We start from the raw sequence: 20,615 nt of genomic DNA, 5'->3' as shown, positions 1-20,615 counted from the left end.
AGCTACCGTTCTTTGGTCAGACAGCCAAACAGTGTTGGCTTGGTTGAAGAGAGCACCTGGTACCTTGGAAGTGTTCGTTCGTAATCGAGTAGCGCAAATAACCGTCCTCACCGATGCTTATTCGTGGAAGTAGGGTTAACTACCCCATTTCCGGCCTATTAAGCACAACCCGCACTTATTAATTCTTAATCTAGCGCAGTTTAGCACCAAACGGAGTGTTATTACTACTGATGGCTTTCAAATTTATTTACCTTTCCGTACGTACCGTAAGATTTGATAAAAAGAAACCAATCGTTGAGATATTGTCAAAAGTCTAACACTGCTTCGTGACGCCAAACTCGGCCTACGGATTCCAAACACGGCCTAATGCATTGAAACGTCATTGAAACGCCAATGAATGCACTTCGGCCTATCAGATAAAAATAAAAATTGATTCGTTCGGAGCGCTTCTTTTGTTTTTGGGAATAAAGGGTGCAAAGCTTCATATTACGCGTTCTCATTCGGTTAGCTTATTAACTAAAGTATCGTACCAAACGCATAATTGACTTGTTAACTCTGAAATCATGGATTTATTTGAAGCTTTCTGCCCTAAATGGGCGATTAGGTCGAAGTAGTTCTCTACCCTATGTGCGAACTAGTAACAATCCTGCTGAAGTCGTGTCACGAGGCCAGTTGCCAGCAACATTAAGGAAGAATAATTTGTAGTGGCATAAGCCTGAGTTCTTGAAAAAGCCAGAATACGTAGTGGAGAAGCCTTCCCCAATACCAGACAGTGAGATTCCCGAACTCAAAATTATCGTCGTTGCTGATTCAGTGTCGTCGAGAATCTGCTGCCGGTTTCATGAAATTTACCAATTTTCGGAAGTTGCAAAAAGTGATTGCATACGTGCTAAGTTTTGTCCACAACTGCCGAAGCCGCGTCAACAACCAACCGAACATTGCCCTAAAGCACCTGACGATTCCTGAAACAAAAAGCGCAAGGTAAATGGCAAGGTAATTCAAATGACGGAGTGACAAATGTTTAATTTGAGTCGGGCTTTCGGCATAGACAGTTTTTGAAATGTTTAATTCGATCAGTGCTTTCAAATATATTACGTTTCAAATAAATCACGCGAAAATTTGTATTGCCCGTGATAAAATCACTGAAATAAGCTTTGCAAGTAATTAAAATTAACAAGTGTCAGAGTTGGACAATGGTGTGCCTTTCTATTTTTTGCTTAGTACTATATCTTAAGAGGAACAATGTATAGAGATGCTAAGTAATACATCAACAATAACAGTAATGATATGTTTCGTGGAAAAACTCCAAATAGAACTGGACATATCAGGATTTAATCTGGAAACCCAGACAGTATTTTGTATATAGTGTTGTTCTAGAAACAAGACATGTAAGGAACACCGCTTAGAATATATTTTTATTTTTCTTTGTAAATTAATTAATTTTTTTCAGGCTCAATCAAATAAACACGTAGAATATTTGCATTTTAGAATTAAATTCTTATATTGGTAAATGACAGTTTCAAACTACAAATACTTAAAAATGCATTTGTTCGTGCCACGCATTATTGATATGAGATTTTCTCATCTTATAAATAATTCAAAACAGTGTTCAGTTTTAATTCAAAAGCATTCTCACGGTGTTTTTCAGGTCTGCCCGGAAACTTCCTCAGAGCCAAGGAATGTTATCGAAATATTACGCCTAGAATCGTTTGAAGACGTGTGTCACATTGTACACAGTTTATGAACTGTAAACACGATGGATTTTGGAGCAATGGACTTTGGATGTACTGTCAACAATCGAGTGTCATACCAGTGACAATATCAGACCCTACGCAGAATCCAAGAGTTTCGACAAATTGCCATGCCATGGAATGGAAGAAAAAATAAGAAACATCGATTCACCATGCAAATGAAATCAGACGACCGACCCAGAAAACAAGTTCAACATGAGTCCGACTAGGTTTACTTTTTTATGTTGCATGACAGTTCATGATTCTTTCGAGATTTTAATTAAAAATTTTTAAAAAATATTTAAGGTGTTGATAAATGTCAACTTCTGATTACGAATCGATCACCCTTTGTGAAGGGTAAGAACTGTGGTATCTTGTAGCGCAATTTGAATAACTTGTATTCGCAATGCATTCAGTGCACTGCAGTGTAAGGATGAGTATTCTAAATATCTTGTGATGATTTCTAGACGAGTTCACAAAAATTTGAAATGTATACAGAGCTGACACTCTATTTAGATACGTACAAGCTGTAACATCTTCTCATTTTTACTCTATTGATTTAAATTATGTAAGTTTATTTTCAGCTCTTCGATGATGGAACATCTTTAGATTCACTTTTTTCAGCCTTCGTTTTGTTGAACCCCCCGGTTCGACTTGCAACGACTGAACGAAAGCCCTTCAGGCAACACTGCTTAACGTCATATCAAATGTTAAAGAACACCAATAAATTCACTCTTGTCTGTAGCGTACTAGCGTCCACACGTGTTGCCTTATTTCCTCTACTGAGTCCTCGTTTAAACAATTCTCTTAACCTCAACAGGTTATGGGCTCAGCTTTGGGGCCAGTGATTACGGGAAAGTGCGTGACGCGATTCGAAAAATAGGGATTTTTTTTTTTTTTTCGGTACGGGAGAAGAAAAGTTTTGTTCGGAAAGAAAAGAAAGTACGCGGTGCGGTTGAGAAATCGTTTTTTTTTTTGTTGCAAAAGTGGTTTTGTCCGGAAAACTTTTGCTGGAGCGAAAATGGATTTTTCTAAGGTGGGCGTCATCCGGCTGAACAATAGGAACTATCGTTCATGGGCTTTCAAGGTGCAGATGCTGATGATGAGAGAGGGCACGTGGAGTTATGTTGACCCGGGTGTCGCGCCGGCACCAGTCACTCCGGCCTGGACGGAAGGCGATTCAAAAGCGCGAGCCACCATTGCTTTGTTGGTGGAAGATAACCAACATAACCTCATCATGTCAAAAACCACAGCGAAAGCCACATGGAATGCGCTCAAATCTCACCATCAGAAAGCTACTCTCACCGGAAAGGTTTCGTTACTAAAAGAAATTTGTAGTACAAACTATCGCGAAGGTGAGAATATGGAGGAGTTTTTGTATGGCATGGAGGAGCTCTATTCTCGGTTGGAGAATTCGGGCGAGAAGATGTCCGCGTACATGCAAGTGGCCATGATTTTGCGGAGCCTCCCGAAGGCATTCGATGCTCTTACCACCGCATTGGAGAGCCGTTCAGATCAGGAGCTGACGATGGAGCTTGTGCGAGCAAAGCTCATCGATGAAAGCCAAAAGCTGTACGGCGGGAATGTTCAGGAAGAGCGTGTGCTGAAGGCGAAAAACGAAGCAAAACCGGCAGGTGTTTGTTTCTTTTGCGGTCAAACCGGACATAAGAAGCGTGACTGCAAGGAGTTCCTGTCCCGGAAGAACACCGGGGAAAGCAACGATAAGAAGAAAAAGAAGAATAAGTGGAAGCAGGAAGAAAAAGTGAAACAAGTGCGCGAAAACGACACGAGATCGTTCACGTTTATGGTTCGTGGCCATAAAAGTCGTAACGTTGCAAATTCCTGGTTGATCGACTCAGGTGCCACCTCGCACATGTGTAGCGACAAAAGTGCGTTCACTGAAATGGAACACGGTTCGCGTTCGAGTGTCATCGTCGCGGATGGCAGTGAAAATCGCGTAGAAGGCATCGGTGATTGCATGATTAAGTGCGCGGGTGACAGTGGAGAGACAGTTGAACTCACACTGCGGGGTGTGCTGTATGTCCCCACTCTAGAGGGAAATATGATTTCGATTGGAAAGCTCGCGTCAAAAGGTGTCCGTACGGTATTTGACAACACCGGTTGCAAACTCGTGTACGACAGTACGATAGTCGCGGTCGCGGATAAAGTGAGCGATATGTATTGGCTACGAGTCGTGGAGGATCGAGTGTTGAAGTCCGAGACACGGCATCACACGAAAAACTGCCAACATATCTGGCACCGCCGCCTTGGACACAGGGATCCAGACGTTCTTGGCGAAATACGACGACACGATTTGGCGACGGGTCTTAACGTTGTCGATTGCGGCATCCGGTGGACCTGTGAATGCTGCATCGAAGGCAAAATGACTCGGCCATCGTTCCCGCATGTTGCGGAGAAGACGTCGACAAATGTGCTGGATATAATCCACAGTGATGTTTGCGGACCAATGGAGGAGGCAACTCCAGGAGGATGCCGCTATTACATGACCCTGATAGACGATCATAGCCGTTATGCTTACGTATATTTTTTGAAAAAGAAATCGGAGGTCGAGGATAGAATTCGTGAGTACGTAAGATTGGTGGAAAATCGCCTTGGGCGCAAACCGCGAATTATCCGCTCCGATCAGGGCGGAGAGTATTCCAGCAAGGCTCTACGAAAATTCTACGCGAAGGAAGGGATAAAAGCGGAGTACACCGCAGCATACTCACCTCAACAGAGGGTTTCTGAGCGAAAGAACCGGTCGTTAAGTGAAATGAGCCGGTGTATGCTTTTGGATGCAGGTATGCACAAACGATTTTGGGCTGAGGCAATAAACACCGCTTGCTACCTGCAGAACCGTTTGCCATCTGCGACCGTCGGTCGTACGCCATACGAGATTTGGTTTGGCAGAAAACCAGATTTGAATTACCTGCGATTATTCGGATGCGTTGGCTACGTATTGATTCCGTCAGCGAAACGAAAGAAATTGGACGTCAAAGCTGTGAAAATGACATTCGTTGGTTACTCGGCCGAGCATAAAGCGTATAGGATGCTGAATACACGGACGGGAGAAATCCAAATCAGTCGGGATGTCCGCTTTCTAGAGCTTGGTGATGGATCCAAGGATCAACTCCTCATTGATCAAAGGCTGGAGGAAAATTCGGAACGTAGCGAGGAAATCGAGTGGACTCTTGATAAAGTGGCGAAACAAGAAGAACAACCCCACGAGGTGGATGATACAAACTCCGAAGGTGATTTCTATGGCTGGGACGATGAAGATGACGGCTGGCCACGAGGGTTTTGGCACGATAACGACAACGACTGGCTTCGCGGACTGTGGAACGATGATGACGTAAGTGATCCGGTGCGTGTGAATGTGGAGCCAGTCGCACCTCCACCCGCTCGTCGTTCACAGAGGGCAACGGCAGGTGTTCCACCGATAAGGTATTCTGAAGGAGTGAATTCGGTGAAGCAAAGTTTCGTTGAACCAAGGTCGTATAAAGAAGCTGTGTCCGGTCCGCAGTGTGCCGAGTGGAAATCGGCGATGGAAGATGAAATGCAGTCTCATCGTGAAAACGGAACATGGGAGCTTGCGGAATTGCCAGCAGAGCGGAAAGCTATCGGATCAAAATGGATATATAAATGTAAGGCAGATGAGGATGGCAATCTCATCCGATTCAAAGCGCGGCTGGTGGCGCAGGGCTTCTGCCAAAAATATGGGACAGATTACGATCTGGTTTTCACTCCCGTAGTAAAGCAGATAACGTTCCGGACGATGCTGATTGTGGCAAGCAAGCGGAAGATGTTGACGAAACATGTGGACATTAAGACTGCGTATCTTCATGGGCAGCTACAGGAGGAGATCTTCATGCGCCAGCCTCCGGGGTATGAGAGTGGTAAGCCGAATGAAGTCTGCCGGCTGAGACGCAGTATTTACGGGCTTAAGCAGGCAGCCCGTGTCTGGAACACGAAGATCGACGAGGTGCTGAAACACATGGGTTTTGTCCAATCAACGGCGGACCAGTGTCTTTATATACGCCAAAGGGTGGGTAAGTGCGTCTTTGTGCTTATTTATGTTGACGATGTCATTGTTATCTGTTACACTGAGGAGGAGTTCGCTGAGGTGGTCCAAGGACTGAAACAGAACTTCATGATAAGCGTCATGGGTAACCTACGATTTTTCCTCGGAATACGTGGTATGATACCGGATAACTGTGCGGTTGGATGTTGGATAATAGGCTCGTGAAACGCAGTGCTGCTCAAGACAATTCCTGGAAAGAATTCGTTTTTACAGATCGAACTCGCGGCTCACAGGAAAAAGTACGATGAGAGTTTGATTTCTTTCAGGCTGCGATGTGTCGTAGTCTTGATTTCATCTTTGTTGATTGTACTGTACGCGACCGGATCGAGCGCCATTCTGTCATCTCTTTGCCGGAGTGGTGGATACTATTGAATAGCCTGGTCCAATTGGCTGCGGGGGACCAGTGCCCCAGCGGAAATGAGGTAGAATTTTCCGAGGGTTTTGACGGGGAACTGACAATTGTATAAGTTTGTCTCTGTATTTTTTTCGTATGGTTTTTGGAACAACATGCTGAAAATTATAGCAAGGTTAAATGTTGATATTTGATCTATTCATTTAGTGCAAAAACTTACCAAATGTATGCTCGCTCATACCATCGGCGTTCCACTAAAAAATTTCTTTAGCTCAACACAACATGGTGAACGAAACGAACAAAAAAAATCTGTGCGCCAAACTACATACTTACACTACTCAGTTACATTTGATTTTATGATTTTATCTTTCCAGTTATCATGCAGCTAACATATGAAAACAAAACATGTTTACCCTTATTACAAGTGTAACTCCACGGTGAAAACGAAGTGAAGTGGCAAGTTGTCATCCACGGTGAAGTGATTCCCGTGGAAATCAAAAGGCAATATACTTCACCGTGAGTGAAAAGTTGTCACTTCACTTCGTATTCACCGTGAAGTGACATCCGTAATATTGTATGTGTGTCATCTTGTTCCATGCTATCTCAGTAATGAAGGTTTAATGTCTATACTGAACATACGGTAGGAAGGTGCAAAACGCACCGTTTATTCAAAATCGTCAATTCAGGTATAACATTTGACAACGGCACAAAAGCATTTGTAAACAAACTTTCTAAGGCCTTTTACACGCAAACCAAAGTATGCCCGCGCAAACCAACAACATCATCGGATAGGGGCAACTATCACCTTTCCGAAAGTGGTATTGGTGTACTTTGGTTCGCGTGTAAAGGGCCTTAGAAAGTTTGTTTACAAATGCTTTTGTGCCGTTATCAAATGTTATGACTGAATTTTCGAAATGCGGTCGATTTTGATTTTTTATTTTGTAAATCCTGTGGAGATCTATCTAGCCCTGACGTATGTAATTTCAAGTAGGTCCTAAGTAACATTGACAGATTCTCTTCGTCCACTTTCTCTTTGTATCCCCACGGCCATGTAAAGATATACCCAGGTATTTTCAGCACACAGATCGATAAAAGAAGCTTTTATCTAGCATCTTATACGACAAACACATCAAGAAACGGTTCTATGCTAAAGTTATTAAAGAGAAAGAGAAAGTCGACGAAGAGAATCGATCAATGTTACTTAGGACCTAATGCAATGTTCAGCTTGATTTGTGAAAGTAAAACAAATCCTAGCTAGCTCTGCATGATGATTTTGTTTGATTGTATTATTTTGTAAAGCCGCCGGGAAATACCAGCTGGTGATTTGTTTTTTTTTATGATATCTCCTTACTAAAAAACAGGCAAAAACTCACAAACAGGCTTCTTTTCATGGTATACAGTGTGATAATTAAGCAATCAATTAATCTCAATTAATTATCTCAACATCTGCCACTAACCATTCATAAATTTCGGTAACATACAAGAAATTCAATAATTCAAAATAAATTTCCTATGTAAGCGTCGATCGAAACAAACTTTTTGACGTCACTACAAGGCTGATTGAGTAAACGAATGAAACTAATCGTGCGAAGCGGAATGAACATCGAGTGAAAACGAATTGCACCAATACATTCAGGCCTACAATTCCACACCTTCTAAGACCAGGTTGAGCTTTGATAATTAGCTGCTTGCGGGAACTGACATCCGATTGATGACCTTTACAAATGTCCAAAACATACTCTTTAACAAATTTGTGGTGGTTCTGAAAAGGACCGTTTAGTCGTGAAGGTTGAGTAATGCTGAGCTATTAGGGTGAGGCTGGGGAGCTGTTAATTGTTTAGAGCAAGGTTGACACGCTTGGCATAGATGACCCACAGCTACTCACGAGGAAACTGATTTCGATCCAGCGGCTTCTTCCTCCTTCTATGGGTGCTCATGTGGGCTCTGCAGCTCACAGGCAGAGCATCCCGTGGTGTACTGGAGAACAATGTAAACGCCACACGCTGAAAGCAATGCTGTTGCTGATGCTGCTGCTGCTGACGTTCACGACCGGACACCACCACACACGGTGATTGAATGAGCACCGTTCAGTGAGACAGGATGGAATTCGATTTTTAAATCTGTGTTAGGGAATGCGCTGTTTGCAGGTAATCGGTGATAATTTTGATCACCATTGCAACAGTTGGACATTTGTGTATTTTTCAATAGTGACCTATTGAAAATTAATAAAGTGTTCAATTTAGCAGATTGGTAGATAAATTCCCAATTTTTTGGCTTGTTTAGAATTAAAATTCATCTGCTATTGAAGAGGTATATGTGGTCAAAACCTGACCTATTTTCGTCCCGCGGTCGATTTTGGTTTTTTTGAAATTGCACCCCAAATATGTTGCCGAAAGACGTAATCCTACGTCAAAAACATGTATCTCGCGAACGATTTGTTTGATCGAGATGGTTTCCTGGGCGAAGTTGAGGACAAGTATTGTGCCTTTCAAGAAAAAGTATGCAATGTAAAAAAATATTTTATTATCTACAAAAAAAATTATACTAAATAACTCAAATTGCATTTTTTTTTTTAATTATTTATCAATATTTACATTGCAGTTTAGATTAAGTGATACCTACTTACAATGTGCTGGGCAGTTCAAAAACAAACAAGAAAGTTATGAATGATTTAAAAAGTGCTATTTTACAAAATACTATCTACAGTTATCGAATATATTTGAAATGGTGTTATTATTAAACACACAATAAATTTACAACAAAAAATCTCTTAGGGCTTAAATTGCCCAAAGTTGATATTTTCAAGATACTCGTAGGTTAAAATTCATTTATCGCATAATTTGAGCATTTTTCACCCTTTTGAGATGTTATTCGTGAGTGTCCAATCTTGACAATATTTTTAAAGAAACGCCCAATTAATTTCCTTAAACTTTGTAGTTCACTGTTTTGCAATCAGACGGACAAGTCTCTATACAACAAGCGTTGAAAATCAAGCCACTGAATGTCTACCTAATTGCATACTTAGGTACCATCTAATGGAGAACAGCCCATAATGCACCCCTGGGGTAAAATGCCCACTTATAGAAAAACAGCGATAACTTTTCCTCAGATGCATTTTCCGGCTAATGGATTGTGTTTGTTTTCAACTGGAGGTTTCACAAATAATTCTTGATCATAAAATCATATATTGACCTACTTTAAAATATATCATTGTGTGCAAAATATGACACAGTTGTTAAAATCATCGACTGCAAATTAAGCTTTTAACAGCATACATCGCAAAAAAAAAAATGAATGAATTCACTTTTCGTATATTTTTTAAAAGTTTTATTTTATGAATCACAGTTAAACACTCTATTGAGCCCTTATTTCTGGTGTAACATAAAGGAATAATCGTTTGGAATACCTCATCCCTTTGCATTATCCACTTGCAGGGGTTATGGTTTGTTTATCATGCGGTGCATTTTACGATCTTCGTAGAAAACCCCTAATAAAAATTATATGGTTAATTTGCGACGTGTTCTGGGTATCATCCAAACCATTAATGGAATAGTTCTATGATTTGGATTATCGTTCGTTTATGTGTGTGTGTGTGTGTCATCCTCTATCCCTCACCCAGCCGGGGGCGTTGGACAAGTAGAACTGCGAATAATTTGATCAAATCTCATGCTTCGTAATGGTGCCCTTTATGTTGTGAAGACTAGTACTTCAAAAAGGGTAACTTTTGAGGCAAGACAGGGTGTCCTCAACAAGTTAAGGGAACAGGATGCACTAGATGTCCACAACAGGTACAGCAAAACATCACATAGACGCCCTTATTCACACTAACTACTCAGGGGGTAGAAGGTCAAGAAGAGCCACCGCCGCCAACTAAAGCTTGAACCGGGTACCTGGGACTCCCACGATATACCCGCGGCAATGGTCAGCAGACGATGCCCTGTGCGTATTTAGTATGTAATATGTTTTATTTGGATACACAAAATGTTTGAAGCCATGCGTCATCTAAACCATAATTTGCATCACCACAAATACACTTGTCAACAATCTTCAACTGGAACGTACTCACCAAATCACTTCACCCGGGAGCGCATTCCCGATGCTTCCACGCATATTTTTTTTCCCTCCACTCCAACCACACAACAACCAAATATCACTTTTCTTCACTTTTCTTTTTCAAGTCACTCCGTGCACAAAAGCAATGCACATCTCAAAACCCTTCCAATAGATCAGCTCACTTCTCATCACCGCGTAAATAAACAGAAATTAAAATTTTCACTCGCGATGCCACAAATTTCTGGTCCGGGAGAAACAATCAAACCACGCCAATTTTGCAAACATGATGAATCATCTTTTCTTTCTCGATTCTAAAACTTCCCGGAAAGCGAGAAACCAACACTCACACACGTATAACCGTCCGGGAGGCAGAGTGCCAGCGCTAATCCGGCAAATGCAGCCGAAAACTATGAAAGCGAATGCACGCACAAAACAGAGAACGAACTTAACACACAACCGTATCCAAAGGCGTTAGAAACTCGACTCATTTGGATTATCGTTCGTTTATGGTTATTTTTTATTAGGGACATGCTAATGAACCATACACCATTACTTTCTTCTTGATTTTACCTTCCATATACCAGCAATTGACGATTTTGCTTAAACGGTGCGTTTTGCACCATCCTACCCTACTGAATAATACAGCAATCCAGTAAGTGTTGCTGGATGCTTAGCTATTACTTAGCTATGATCTGTAAAAACAGTTATCTGTTTTTGACGTTTTTGAGAATCACACTCCCGCGTTTAATGTTCTTGAATGGAAGTGTTGTTTTTATTTAATTCATCGTGTCATCCTAGTCGAATTGACCAGAAATCATAAAGTAAGTTAATCAAATTTATCATTTTATCAATTAAGCAACATTTTCCATTTAATTTTAGCAAACACTGGCTGCTAGATGTTCACCCTGAATACCTCAATAATAAATGGGATCATGGTGTGCAGTGAAACGATGTTACTAAATCAACTGTATGCTGTGATTTAAAAAAAAATAAATTATTCTTCAAAGAAATCATGCATTGAATACAGTGTAGGAATTGCATTAATTTACCCAACTTATCAAAACAAAAACAAATGGATAATATATTATTGATAATTCAGCAAAAGTGGAAAACAAAAATATTGCTGGATAACCAGCAAAGTGCTGTCAAAAAACATTTACTTCAGCTTCAGCAAAAAATAACAGATTTAATGAAGAATCAGTACATACAATGATTTTATTTTGACAGAAGTTTGAATTGCTGAAAGTTACAGCATCTTTATTTTGCTGATATTTCATCAAGTTCAAAATCAGCAAAATTTTGCTGATTTTCAGCGATTTAAATTTTGTGTGACCGTATCCGGGTTAAATATTATATGACTTCTGTTTTTATTCTGGTCCATATATATGCGAAGTGGTAAAACAACTGACTAGACTACGGGTCTCAATCTGGAAGTCGAAACCGCGTCATATAACCGCTAGTATGAAAAGTTATTTCGATTTATGGCCCTTGGTTTTCTTTTATTTTATAGGTATGATGAACGGATCAAAATAATGTTCGTTAATTTAGATACATTTATGCTTGAAAGCAATTTTATGTTTTCCCACATTGCGTGCAATTAATTGTTGAACGCAATTTTATTTGTATGCAATTATATGGAATCAGAATTGAAATGAACTTCAAATGAACTTCTTACTGAAGCAAAGCATTATCAGCAACCAATCACGAGCCTTCGTTGAAGATTTCAGTGCATCGTCTCGTCTGTATACATATATGAATGAATGGTGGTTGTGAATCTGCATTCCTCCAGCATTGAGATACAAGACACTGGAGAGTCGAGACGTGAGTTTACAGATTTGAAATACTATGTCCGCAATAGAGCCGGTAGTGTTGGTTCACGGTGGTGCCGGCGACATTCCTGTCGAACGGGTAGAAGGAAAACTTGTGGGAGTGAAATTGGCAGCTAAAGTGGGTTTTGCCAAGCTCAAGGAAACCAGTTGCGTTATGGATGCTGTCGAGGAAGCCGTCCGAAGTATGGAGCTGGATCCGTATTTTAATGCTGGATATGGATCAGTTCTGACTACGGCGGGGAACGTCGAGATGGAAGCCAGCATCATGAATGGAGCAACGTTACGGGCCGGGTGTTGTTCGTTGGTCAAGGATATCATGCACCCGATTAGTTTGGCGAGACGGATGATGAAGACTCCGCATAATTTTCTTGCGGGGGATGGTGTGATGGAGTTTGCTGCTGATGAGGTATCAAGTTTCGTATTGCAATGTTCGTGAATCAATATAAAAATCGTTAATTGCAGGGATTTGAGATTATGAAGCCTCCGGGACAGTTGGTAACCGATTATGCACGAGAGGCTCTGGAAGAATGGAAAGAAGGTCAACACAGAGGTGAAATACAATTTGCTCGAACAGAAATCGGGTCTGCCAATAAGTACAACAAATCAGAAGTTGGAACAGTGGGAGCCGTTGCCATCGATAGCAGTGGGAATATAGCAGTAGCGACTTCCACGGGGGGTATCACGGGAAAGCTTCCGGGTAGAGTTGGTGATACGCCTCTGGTTGGAGCGGGTACATATTCAGACAATAGCGTCGGAGGTGTTTCCACCACAGGTCACGGTGAAACCATAATGAAATATTGCTTAGCTCATGATATTCTAAAGAGAATAGAATTTCTCGGTGAGGATGCTCAAACAGCAACGGAAAATTCCTGTAAAGCAATGACTGATAGACTGACGGGAACTGCCGGTGCCATAACGATTGACTCAAAGGGGCAGGTAGGAGTTTCGTTCACCTCAAAGCGCATGGCATGGGCGTATATCAAGGGCACAAAGCTTAAATACGGTATCGAGAAAAACCAGCACCACGAAGAAACTGTACAAGAGTAACAAAGAGACGGAACAAACTTACCGCTGATCCAGGCGGTGGTATTTATGTGTGCTTGTTAGTCTGTATTTGAAGTGTTCAAACTGCCTTTCGAGGTTTCGATTCATTTTCGGATGCTTTGCATTCAATCAAATACACAAATACAAAATTATTTGAACATACAATACAGATTCATTCGTCGTTTTTTCTTATCACAATGCACGAGCTTCTCTCACTTTATCAGCATTCTTCCAGTTCTCTACACACTATTTATTAGGGGATTATTGTTGTCACTAGTATCTACTGCGCCACTGGCACTGTTTTTGCTATTCGGTGCAGTGAGCTGTTCTTCGGTTTCACCGTAACAATGCTTCAACTTTGGATCACGGTATTTATTCTCGTTCTGTACTGAATGCGAATTGGTCCGACATTTCGTTAGACAGAGCTCGTACTGGTCATTTACCGTGGCATAAACAGCGATTTGTCGTCCGGTGGCTTTTGCTAAAACTTTTTCCAGTAACGGCTTCTGTAAATGCAAAACATTTATGTTGTCAACTAATAAAATTTTAGCTTTGTCCAGCAAACAAACCTTATCAGGGTGCATACAACACGAAACGCAATATTCATAAATTGCACAGCAGTCACTGTTCTGGCAAGTGTCACAGTGGAACAGTTTAGTACTGTCAACCTCTACATTGCAACATCCCGTCCACAGTAGCTCGAACCTTGCACAAACGTATCCCCGATCGTCTACTATGAGCGCTTTTCCCTGTACTGAATTCCTGCAGTTTGTGGATAGATCGTTGGACCTGTTGCGATCCTCCGTGATCGAGTTCGTCCAGATGATGGGTTTCTCTCTCTGTAGACCCGTTTGGAACAGGTCACCGTCCAAGTTGAGGGAAACGTTCTGGAATATTAAGAAATTTATTGTTACTTAACTCATTGACTGTAAATTTTGTTAACCTAGGTTTCCGTAGGTGCCGTAATTTGAAATGTAACCAATGTCGTTTTCGATTATGCGGTGTAGAATCGGTGTAGTATAAGTACCGACGAACCGACGTGACAGCTCATAGAAGCCACATTCAAAATCTTACCCAAGTCGCCATATTTAAAATACGCTAAACACTACCGCCATCTACTCATACGATCGCGTCATATCGTGAGCAAGGACACGAACACACGTAAAATTTATATTGACTTGGTTTGAGACTCACCTCGTTTGACAGATCTGATCGCCCGTTTGATAGAACGAATCGCTTATTTGACAAATCGAATTGCGGACAAACGAAATGCTTCAGTGGCATGTCGGTTCGTCGGTGGTATAAGCACGAGTTATTGGCAAATCAAAGTTGGCACTCGTGGAGAATAGAAGAACTATGAAAGCGATGATGGTTTCAAAATTCACGGGGAAGTATAAGAGTGCAATCTTTAAATGCTTTTATTTTGTGAATGGAGCATTTTATTTAAATCTGTTTAGTGCTACGTTAGTAGAAAACTTAAGAACTACTCAATAGACATATATAATACAGAAAACAAAATTTCTTTTCAGATTTTAAGGTTTAAACATAGACTTCAGCTTTTCTACCACTGTAACAGCAACCAGATTTAAATAAAATCAGGCATAACATTTGATAACGGCACAAAAGCATTTGTAAACAAACATTCTAAGGCCCTTTACACGCGAACCAACGTACACTCACGCAAACCAATATCATTTTCGGAAAGAAGATAGTTGCTCCTGTCCGATGATGTTGTTGGTTTGCGTGGGCGTACTTTGGTTCGCGTGTAAAGGGCCTTAGAAAGTTTGTTTACAAATGCTTTTGTGCCGTTATCAAATGTTATGCCTGAAATGCTCAATTTTCAAAATAAAAGCATTTTAAGATTGCACTCGTATACTTACCCGTGGAAAATTTTGAAACCATCATCACTTTCATAGTTCTTCTATTCTCCACGAGTGCCAACTTTGATTTGCCAATTGACAGCTCAACATCGTTTGATTGTAAACAAGCGTGCGCCAGATATCTACACGCTGAATAATATTGGTGTAAGGTGTATCAGTTCCGGTGTAGCTACACCTTTAAATGGCGGCCAGAGTAGACGCGATACGCGACTCACGCAAGAAATAATAATAAACAATATGCTTCGAATTGGTCGCGAATCGCGTCTGCCCTGGCCACCACCTTACTCAATTGAAACTAATAGCGAATTTGTTTTTGATTCAGGTTCAACATGGATTGGCTTGTTGTCTGTCAAACGTCAGTGTAAACGTTTGTTTTTGTAACCTGGCTCGGGTAGAGGTTCGCACTGACAATAAGCTCGGGTTGGAACTGGTTCCTGTGGTAGATGTGGTTGGTAAGAGGTTAGGTTATCTTTATTAGCGAGCCTTTCAGCCAGAGGTTGGTTCATCTCTTGACGAATATTGGGGAATCCAGTGACCCCAGTGACAGAGTTTTAAATAGCGGTGGGGAGCCAGAAAGGACCCCCTAGTTATAGAGTTAATGAGGTGGGGTATCCAGAAGGAACCCACTAATTAAGAGGAGTGGACAGTCCAGAAGAAACCTATTTAGTATTTATAGTATTTGTTATCAGAGTTGGCTGTCGAGGTGCTTTCGTAGTTAGTAGATGTTCCTGGTTTGGTGCATTTGGTCGACTAATTGTTATGGTGGTGTATTCAGAGTCTGTTATAGAGGTTGGTCCTGGTTCGATGCAGTGGGTCGGTTATGGTTGGTTCTTGTCAGTGAGCTAGGTCAGATGTTCTTTTACATGTTGGCGTCCTTGATGGAACATATCTAGATGGAGCTGGAATTAGGGCGTAACAGCTTTTGTAAACAATAACTTCTATCGATGATTTCTAGGAATTCAAGGCACGCCCACGCAGACCAACATAACCATCGCATAGGGAAAGTCTTATCATCAAAAGAAGTCATTGTTTACAAAATTCCAGCTCTATCTAGATATAACAGTTGGTTCGGTTGAAAGGTCATTGGCCAAGGCGTTTCCAATGTTCGTCGGGATCCCATAAAGATCCATAATTCCCTGGAAACCTGGGCAATTCACTAAGAGGTGCTCTACCGTCATCGTTGTGTTGCAAATATCACAGTGTTTTCGGAACGAAGTTGCACTTCCCATATAGTGGGTCGTCCGAGTATGTCCTGAGTGGAGACGAGAAAGATTCAGTTGATCATGGCGGTTTGGGGAATCTTGTCACTTGGTGATTCCCCCTTTGATTTTACGGAGGATTTACGAAGGAACGGTTCCCTTTTGCTGGCCCAGGCATTCCGAAGTTTGAACTTCATCCAAGTCTTGATATCAGATCCTGGAACGGTTTTAGTAGCGAGCCTTCCAGATCGGCCCGTAGCCGCAAGATTGTATGCTTCACAATTCCCCCGGATGTCGCCCGGGGATCCATGACAAGGTAGTGGTCGACGGAGCTAAAAATATGCGATCAACAAAATTCGATTTCGCTGGATCGTATCTGTTTACAGTTCCAAACGAAGTGAAAAATGTAATATTTTGTTTGAGATTTTCACTTCGCTTCGATCTCCATACAGGCCTTTAGTCATTAAAATAATTGCTGTCTTTTCAGTATTTATTTATTACATTTTTTGCTGAGTTTTTCAGTATTTTGATAAAAACAAAATTAGTGAAAAATAATAAATAAGATTATTCGAATGTTTAATGATTTTTATTTGGGAATTCAGGTTAACATGTCTAGGGGCGGAATGATGCTGCTGCAACTTAAACTAGAAGTGAGTCAGTCCAGCTTTAGCGGTCAGAGGTTCATCGTATTTCGCTGGCTGATTACATTCTTGGAGTGTCAGCTAATAAAACACCTGGAAGTCCGAAAAAACTGTCAACGTAGCTAATAAACAGTCCCAAATCAGATTTTCCATACAACAAAAATTGTATGGCAAATCCGTTTCGATCAAATCGATAATACAGGGAACAAGAGAATATATCCTGACATCTGAAGAAAATTTTAAATAAATTTTACTTTCGCCGAGTGCCGAGTAGACATATTTCATAAAATCAGTTCAAGATCCATGTTTTGAAAAAAATAAAAACAAGACCCCGGGGTAATTTCGAAAGCTATATACGAATTCAAAAATACTTGCGACTGTGTTTGACTGGGTGTTAGTTTATGTTAAAAATATCGTTTGCTGTTTTTCAGTAAAGCATTGGATTGCTGATCATGATCCAGCAATTCGTTTTACTGATAATCAGGGCCCTTATTACGGGTGTCACTTCACGGTGAAAACGAAGTAAAGTGATCAGTTGTCACTCGCGGTGAAGTGATTGCCGTGTAAATCAAATGGGAATCACTTGACCGTGAGTGCTAAGTTGTCACTTCCCCGTGAAGTGACATCGGTAATAAGGGTCCAGGGCTATTCTGCACGGCGTATGAGGTGAAGTGATGGTGAAGTGACAATTGTCACCTCGGGTAAGGTGACTCTCCATTTGATTTGTACGGAGAGTCACCTCACCCGAGGACCCTTGGGCCTTATTACGGGTGTCAATTTTCACTTCACAAGTGAGAGCGTGTCACCTCATCTCACACGCCGCGCAGAATAGGCCTGAATGAAAACTTAAATTTGGTGTGTAGCTACGCCCTACATGATTTAGGGTAGGATGGTGCAAAACGCACCCTTTAAGCAAAATCGTCAATGGCTGGCGAATGGAAGCTAAAATCAAGAAGAAAGTAATGGCGTTTGGTTCATTACCATGTTTTCTACAAAGATCGAGTGATTTAGAACTACAAAAGGATGAATTTCCATGACTTTCAAGGTATTTTTTAAATAGCTTCCAAAATGATAGCGGTGCAAAACGCCTGATTCATGATGCAATATGCATCACAACATTGGGACAAGACGCACGACAACAATGGCCAAAACGCACCACAACATTGGGGTAAAATGCACCCCATGGTAAACAAACTATAACCCCTGCAAGTAGATAATGCAAAGAGATGCGGTATTTCAAATGATTATTTCTTTATAGTTGAAGATGCTAATTTCAAATAACAGACTGTAGTGGTAGTGGTGGCGGGGGGGGGGACACCCCTCACCATCCCTCTCCAAAGGGGGAGTTTGGTAAAGAGAGATGAAAAAACCGATTTGTACCTTCCTTAAAAGTTGTCCTAGTTCGCTATTCTAATATCTATATACAATCTTCACACTGCCGTACTCTAACGGAACTATCAACTCTATGCTTTCATCTACTCCATCTATCGTATAAAAATTACCACTACAGTCTGTTATTTGAAATTAGCATCTTCAACTATGTAAATCGTTGACTTCACGTAGAAGTAATACTAAAAACATATAGTCAAAGTATTTCTTTATGTTACATCAGAAATAAGGTCTCAAAATCTCAATTGAATGTTAAACTGTGATTCATCAAGTAAAATATCTAAAAAATATACGAAACGTAAATTTTTTAATTTTTTTTTTGTGATACATGATGATAAAAGCTTAATTTACAGTCGATGATTTAAACAACTGTGTCCTGTTTTGCACAAAATGCAATTTTTTTAAGGAATCAGTAGGTCAATACATGATTTTATGATCAAGAATTATTTGTTAAACCTCCAGTTGAAAACAATCACAAACCGTTACCCGAAAAATGCATCTGAGGAAAAGTTATCGCTGTTTTTCTATAAGTGGGCATTTTACCCCAGGGGTGCATTATGGGCTGTTCTCCCTTATATGTGAAATGTGTTTCAGAGCCGTTCACAAACATTATCGATAACAGCGCTGAATAGATTATTATTTCTAGTACATTTGTGCAAGCTAGAGCAAAAATAATAATTTATTTTTGATTCAGTTCTAGACTGGATCGGGTATCATGATAGGGTCTGCTTGCTTTTGTGCCAAACGTCAGTTTGATTGTGGTTTTGGAAACCTGGTTCGGGACTTGGTCCGCACTGACAAAAAGTGCGGGTTCGCACGGGTTCAATTTGATTCCGGGACATCTACAGCCTCCCTTAGCTCAGTCGGTAAAGGCGCAGCTACAAAGCAAGACCATGCTGGAGGTGACTGGGTTCGATTCCCGGTCCGGTCTAGGAATTTTTCGGGTTGGAAAATTTCTCGACTCCCTGGGCATAGAGTATGATTGTACTTGCCACACAATTATACAAATGCAAAAATGGTGGCAGGCATCGAAAGCTCTCAATTAATAACTGTGGAAGTGCATCTAGAACACTAAGTTGAGAGCATGCAATAAGCTAATATGCCATAAGCAATAAGCTTGAAATGCGAAGAAGAAGAAGAAGACATCTACAGACAATGATGTATCGTTTATGGATTCAAAGCTTCCAATTGTTGTTTACATTCCAAATTCAGTGTAGATTGATTCTTTACAACACACGAAGAAGACATTAATACTGTTATTGGAACTATTGTTTCCAATATGTCAGCTACTTAGATTGATTGAAATTGGCCTCCATACTGATTAGCTTTCTGTAAGTCGCTCAGTAAATTACATCTGTTAATGTACTTACTTCTGCTTAAATAACAAATTTCCGATTCAAAGGTGTAGTAATAAGAAAACCAATACTTACATTTCCGATCAATCGCACCATACAGTACGTCAGCGAGAGGCAAAAGATGACCGCCAGCACAATCCTACGACGAAGGAACCGAGTAATCACGACATGCCACATTTCCTGTACGCTGAGCCACTTACTTCAGTTTTCGGTTTGCGGTTGTCCTGTTATCTTTGCACGATTTATTTTTGGGGCAATATTTGCGATAAACACATTGAGAAAGTTTTTGTATGTGTTTCTACTTTTTATGTTATCTTATTATGAATCCTATCCTATCATTTAGGATTCAGAAAATGTCAACAACTGAAAACGAAGGGGTTGAGCAAAACAAAACAAGAATTGTGTGGAAGCTACTGTCAGTAGGCTGTGACAGTGTTATGTTGTGTACAAGTTAAAATAACTTGCAAGTAGCTGCTTAGCCATTATGCCTATTCTGCGCGGCGTGTGAGGTGAGGTGACACGCTGCCACTTGTGAAGTGACAATTGTCACCGCGGGTGAGGCGACTCTTCGTGCAAATCAAATGGAGAGTCACCTCACCAGAGGTGACAATTGTCACTTCACCATCACTTCACTGTCACGTCACCTCACACGCCGCGCAGAATAGGCCTAATTGAGATACGATGATACGATTAATATTTACACAGCAGAAAATATTGTACACTGAAATTAAAACCATTGCAAAATTGACAACAATACGATGGTTAAATTTACTATTTTAAATTTCGCTCAAAATAACTACATTGTCAATTATAATCACTGTATTATAGTTCTAATTAACATGTCGCTGAAAAAAAACCCATGGTGAATTTGACTATGATCTGTGCTTAAAAATAATGTTCTTGTAGTATCCTAACATAGTAAAATTAATAATGATAATTTTCTATTTTAGCAGACTGTGTAGGTTTTAATTACTGTTCTAGACTAACATTTGAAAAGGGCGTAATTCCAAAATGACCATATCGAGAAAATCGCTTCTGAATTTTGATGACCTAAAAATTAAT

The 20,615-nt window shown here is 40.7% G+C and overlaps 3 protein-coding genes across 3 annotated transcripts in view; 1 reads left to right on the top strand and 2 right to left on the bottom strand.

Moving 5' to 3' along the window:
* Positions 1 to 13,197, bottom strand: part of LOC135701595 (scoloptoxin SSD14-like) — a 110,201-nt gene extending 97,004 nt beyond the window's left edge. The window contains exon 1 of the mRNA XM_065222439.1: positions 13,115 to 13,197. Within this exon, the coding sequence (XP_065078511.1) occupies positions 13,115 to 13,197 (83 nt within the window). The remainder of the gene's footprint in view (positions 1 to 13,114) is intronic.
* On the top strand, positions 12,000 to 13,254 carry LOC135701593 (probable isoaspartyl peptidase/L-asparaginase GA20639). Its single transcript, XM_065222436.1, has 2 exons — positions 12,000 to 12,451; positions 12,508 to 13,254. The coding sequence occupies exons 1-2, from the start codon at positions 12,062 to 12,064 to the stop codon at positions 13,090 to 13,092; spliced, it is 975 nt and encodes a 324-aa protein (XP_065078508.1). The 5' UTR covers positions 12,000 to 12,061; the 3' UTR covers positions 13,093 to 13,254.
* LOC135701594 (SREBP regulating gene protein) lies at positions 13,239 to 19,869 on the bottom strand. Its single transcript, XM_065222438.1, has 3 exons — positions 19,629 to 19,869; positions 13,659 to 13,976; positions 13,239 to 13,595 (listed from the first exon to the last, which is right to left on the bottom strand). Exons 1-3 carry the CDS (start codon positions 19,728 to 19,730, stop codon positions 13,329 to 13,331), a joined length of 687 nt encoding a protein of 228 aa, XP_065078510.1. The 5' UTR covers positions 19,731 to 19,869; the 3' UTR covers positions 13,239 to 13,328.
* Between the last annotated feature and the right edge of the window lie 746 nt (positions 19,870 to 20,615).

Source organism: Ochlerotatus camptorhynchus, unplaced genomic scaffold, assembly GCF_037179485.1.
Source record: "Ochlerotatus camptorhynchus isolate MF236.1 unplaced genomic scaffold, CSIRO-AGI_Acam_v1.1 ptg000169l, whole genome shotgun sequence".
Lineage (NCBI taxonomy): Eukaryota > Metazoa > Arthropoda > Insecta > Diptera > Culicidae > Ochlerotatus > Ochlerotatus camptorhynchus.
The sequence above is the reverse complement of the archived record's forward strand: the minus strand, read 5'-3'. Positions and strand labels throughout refer to the sequence as shown.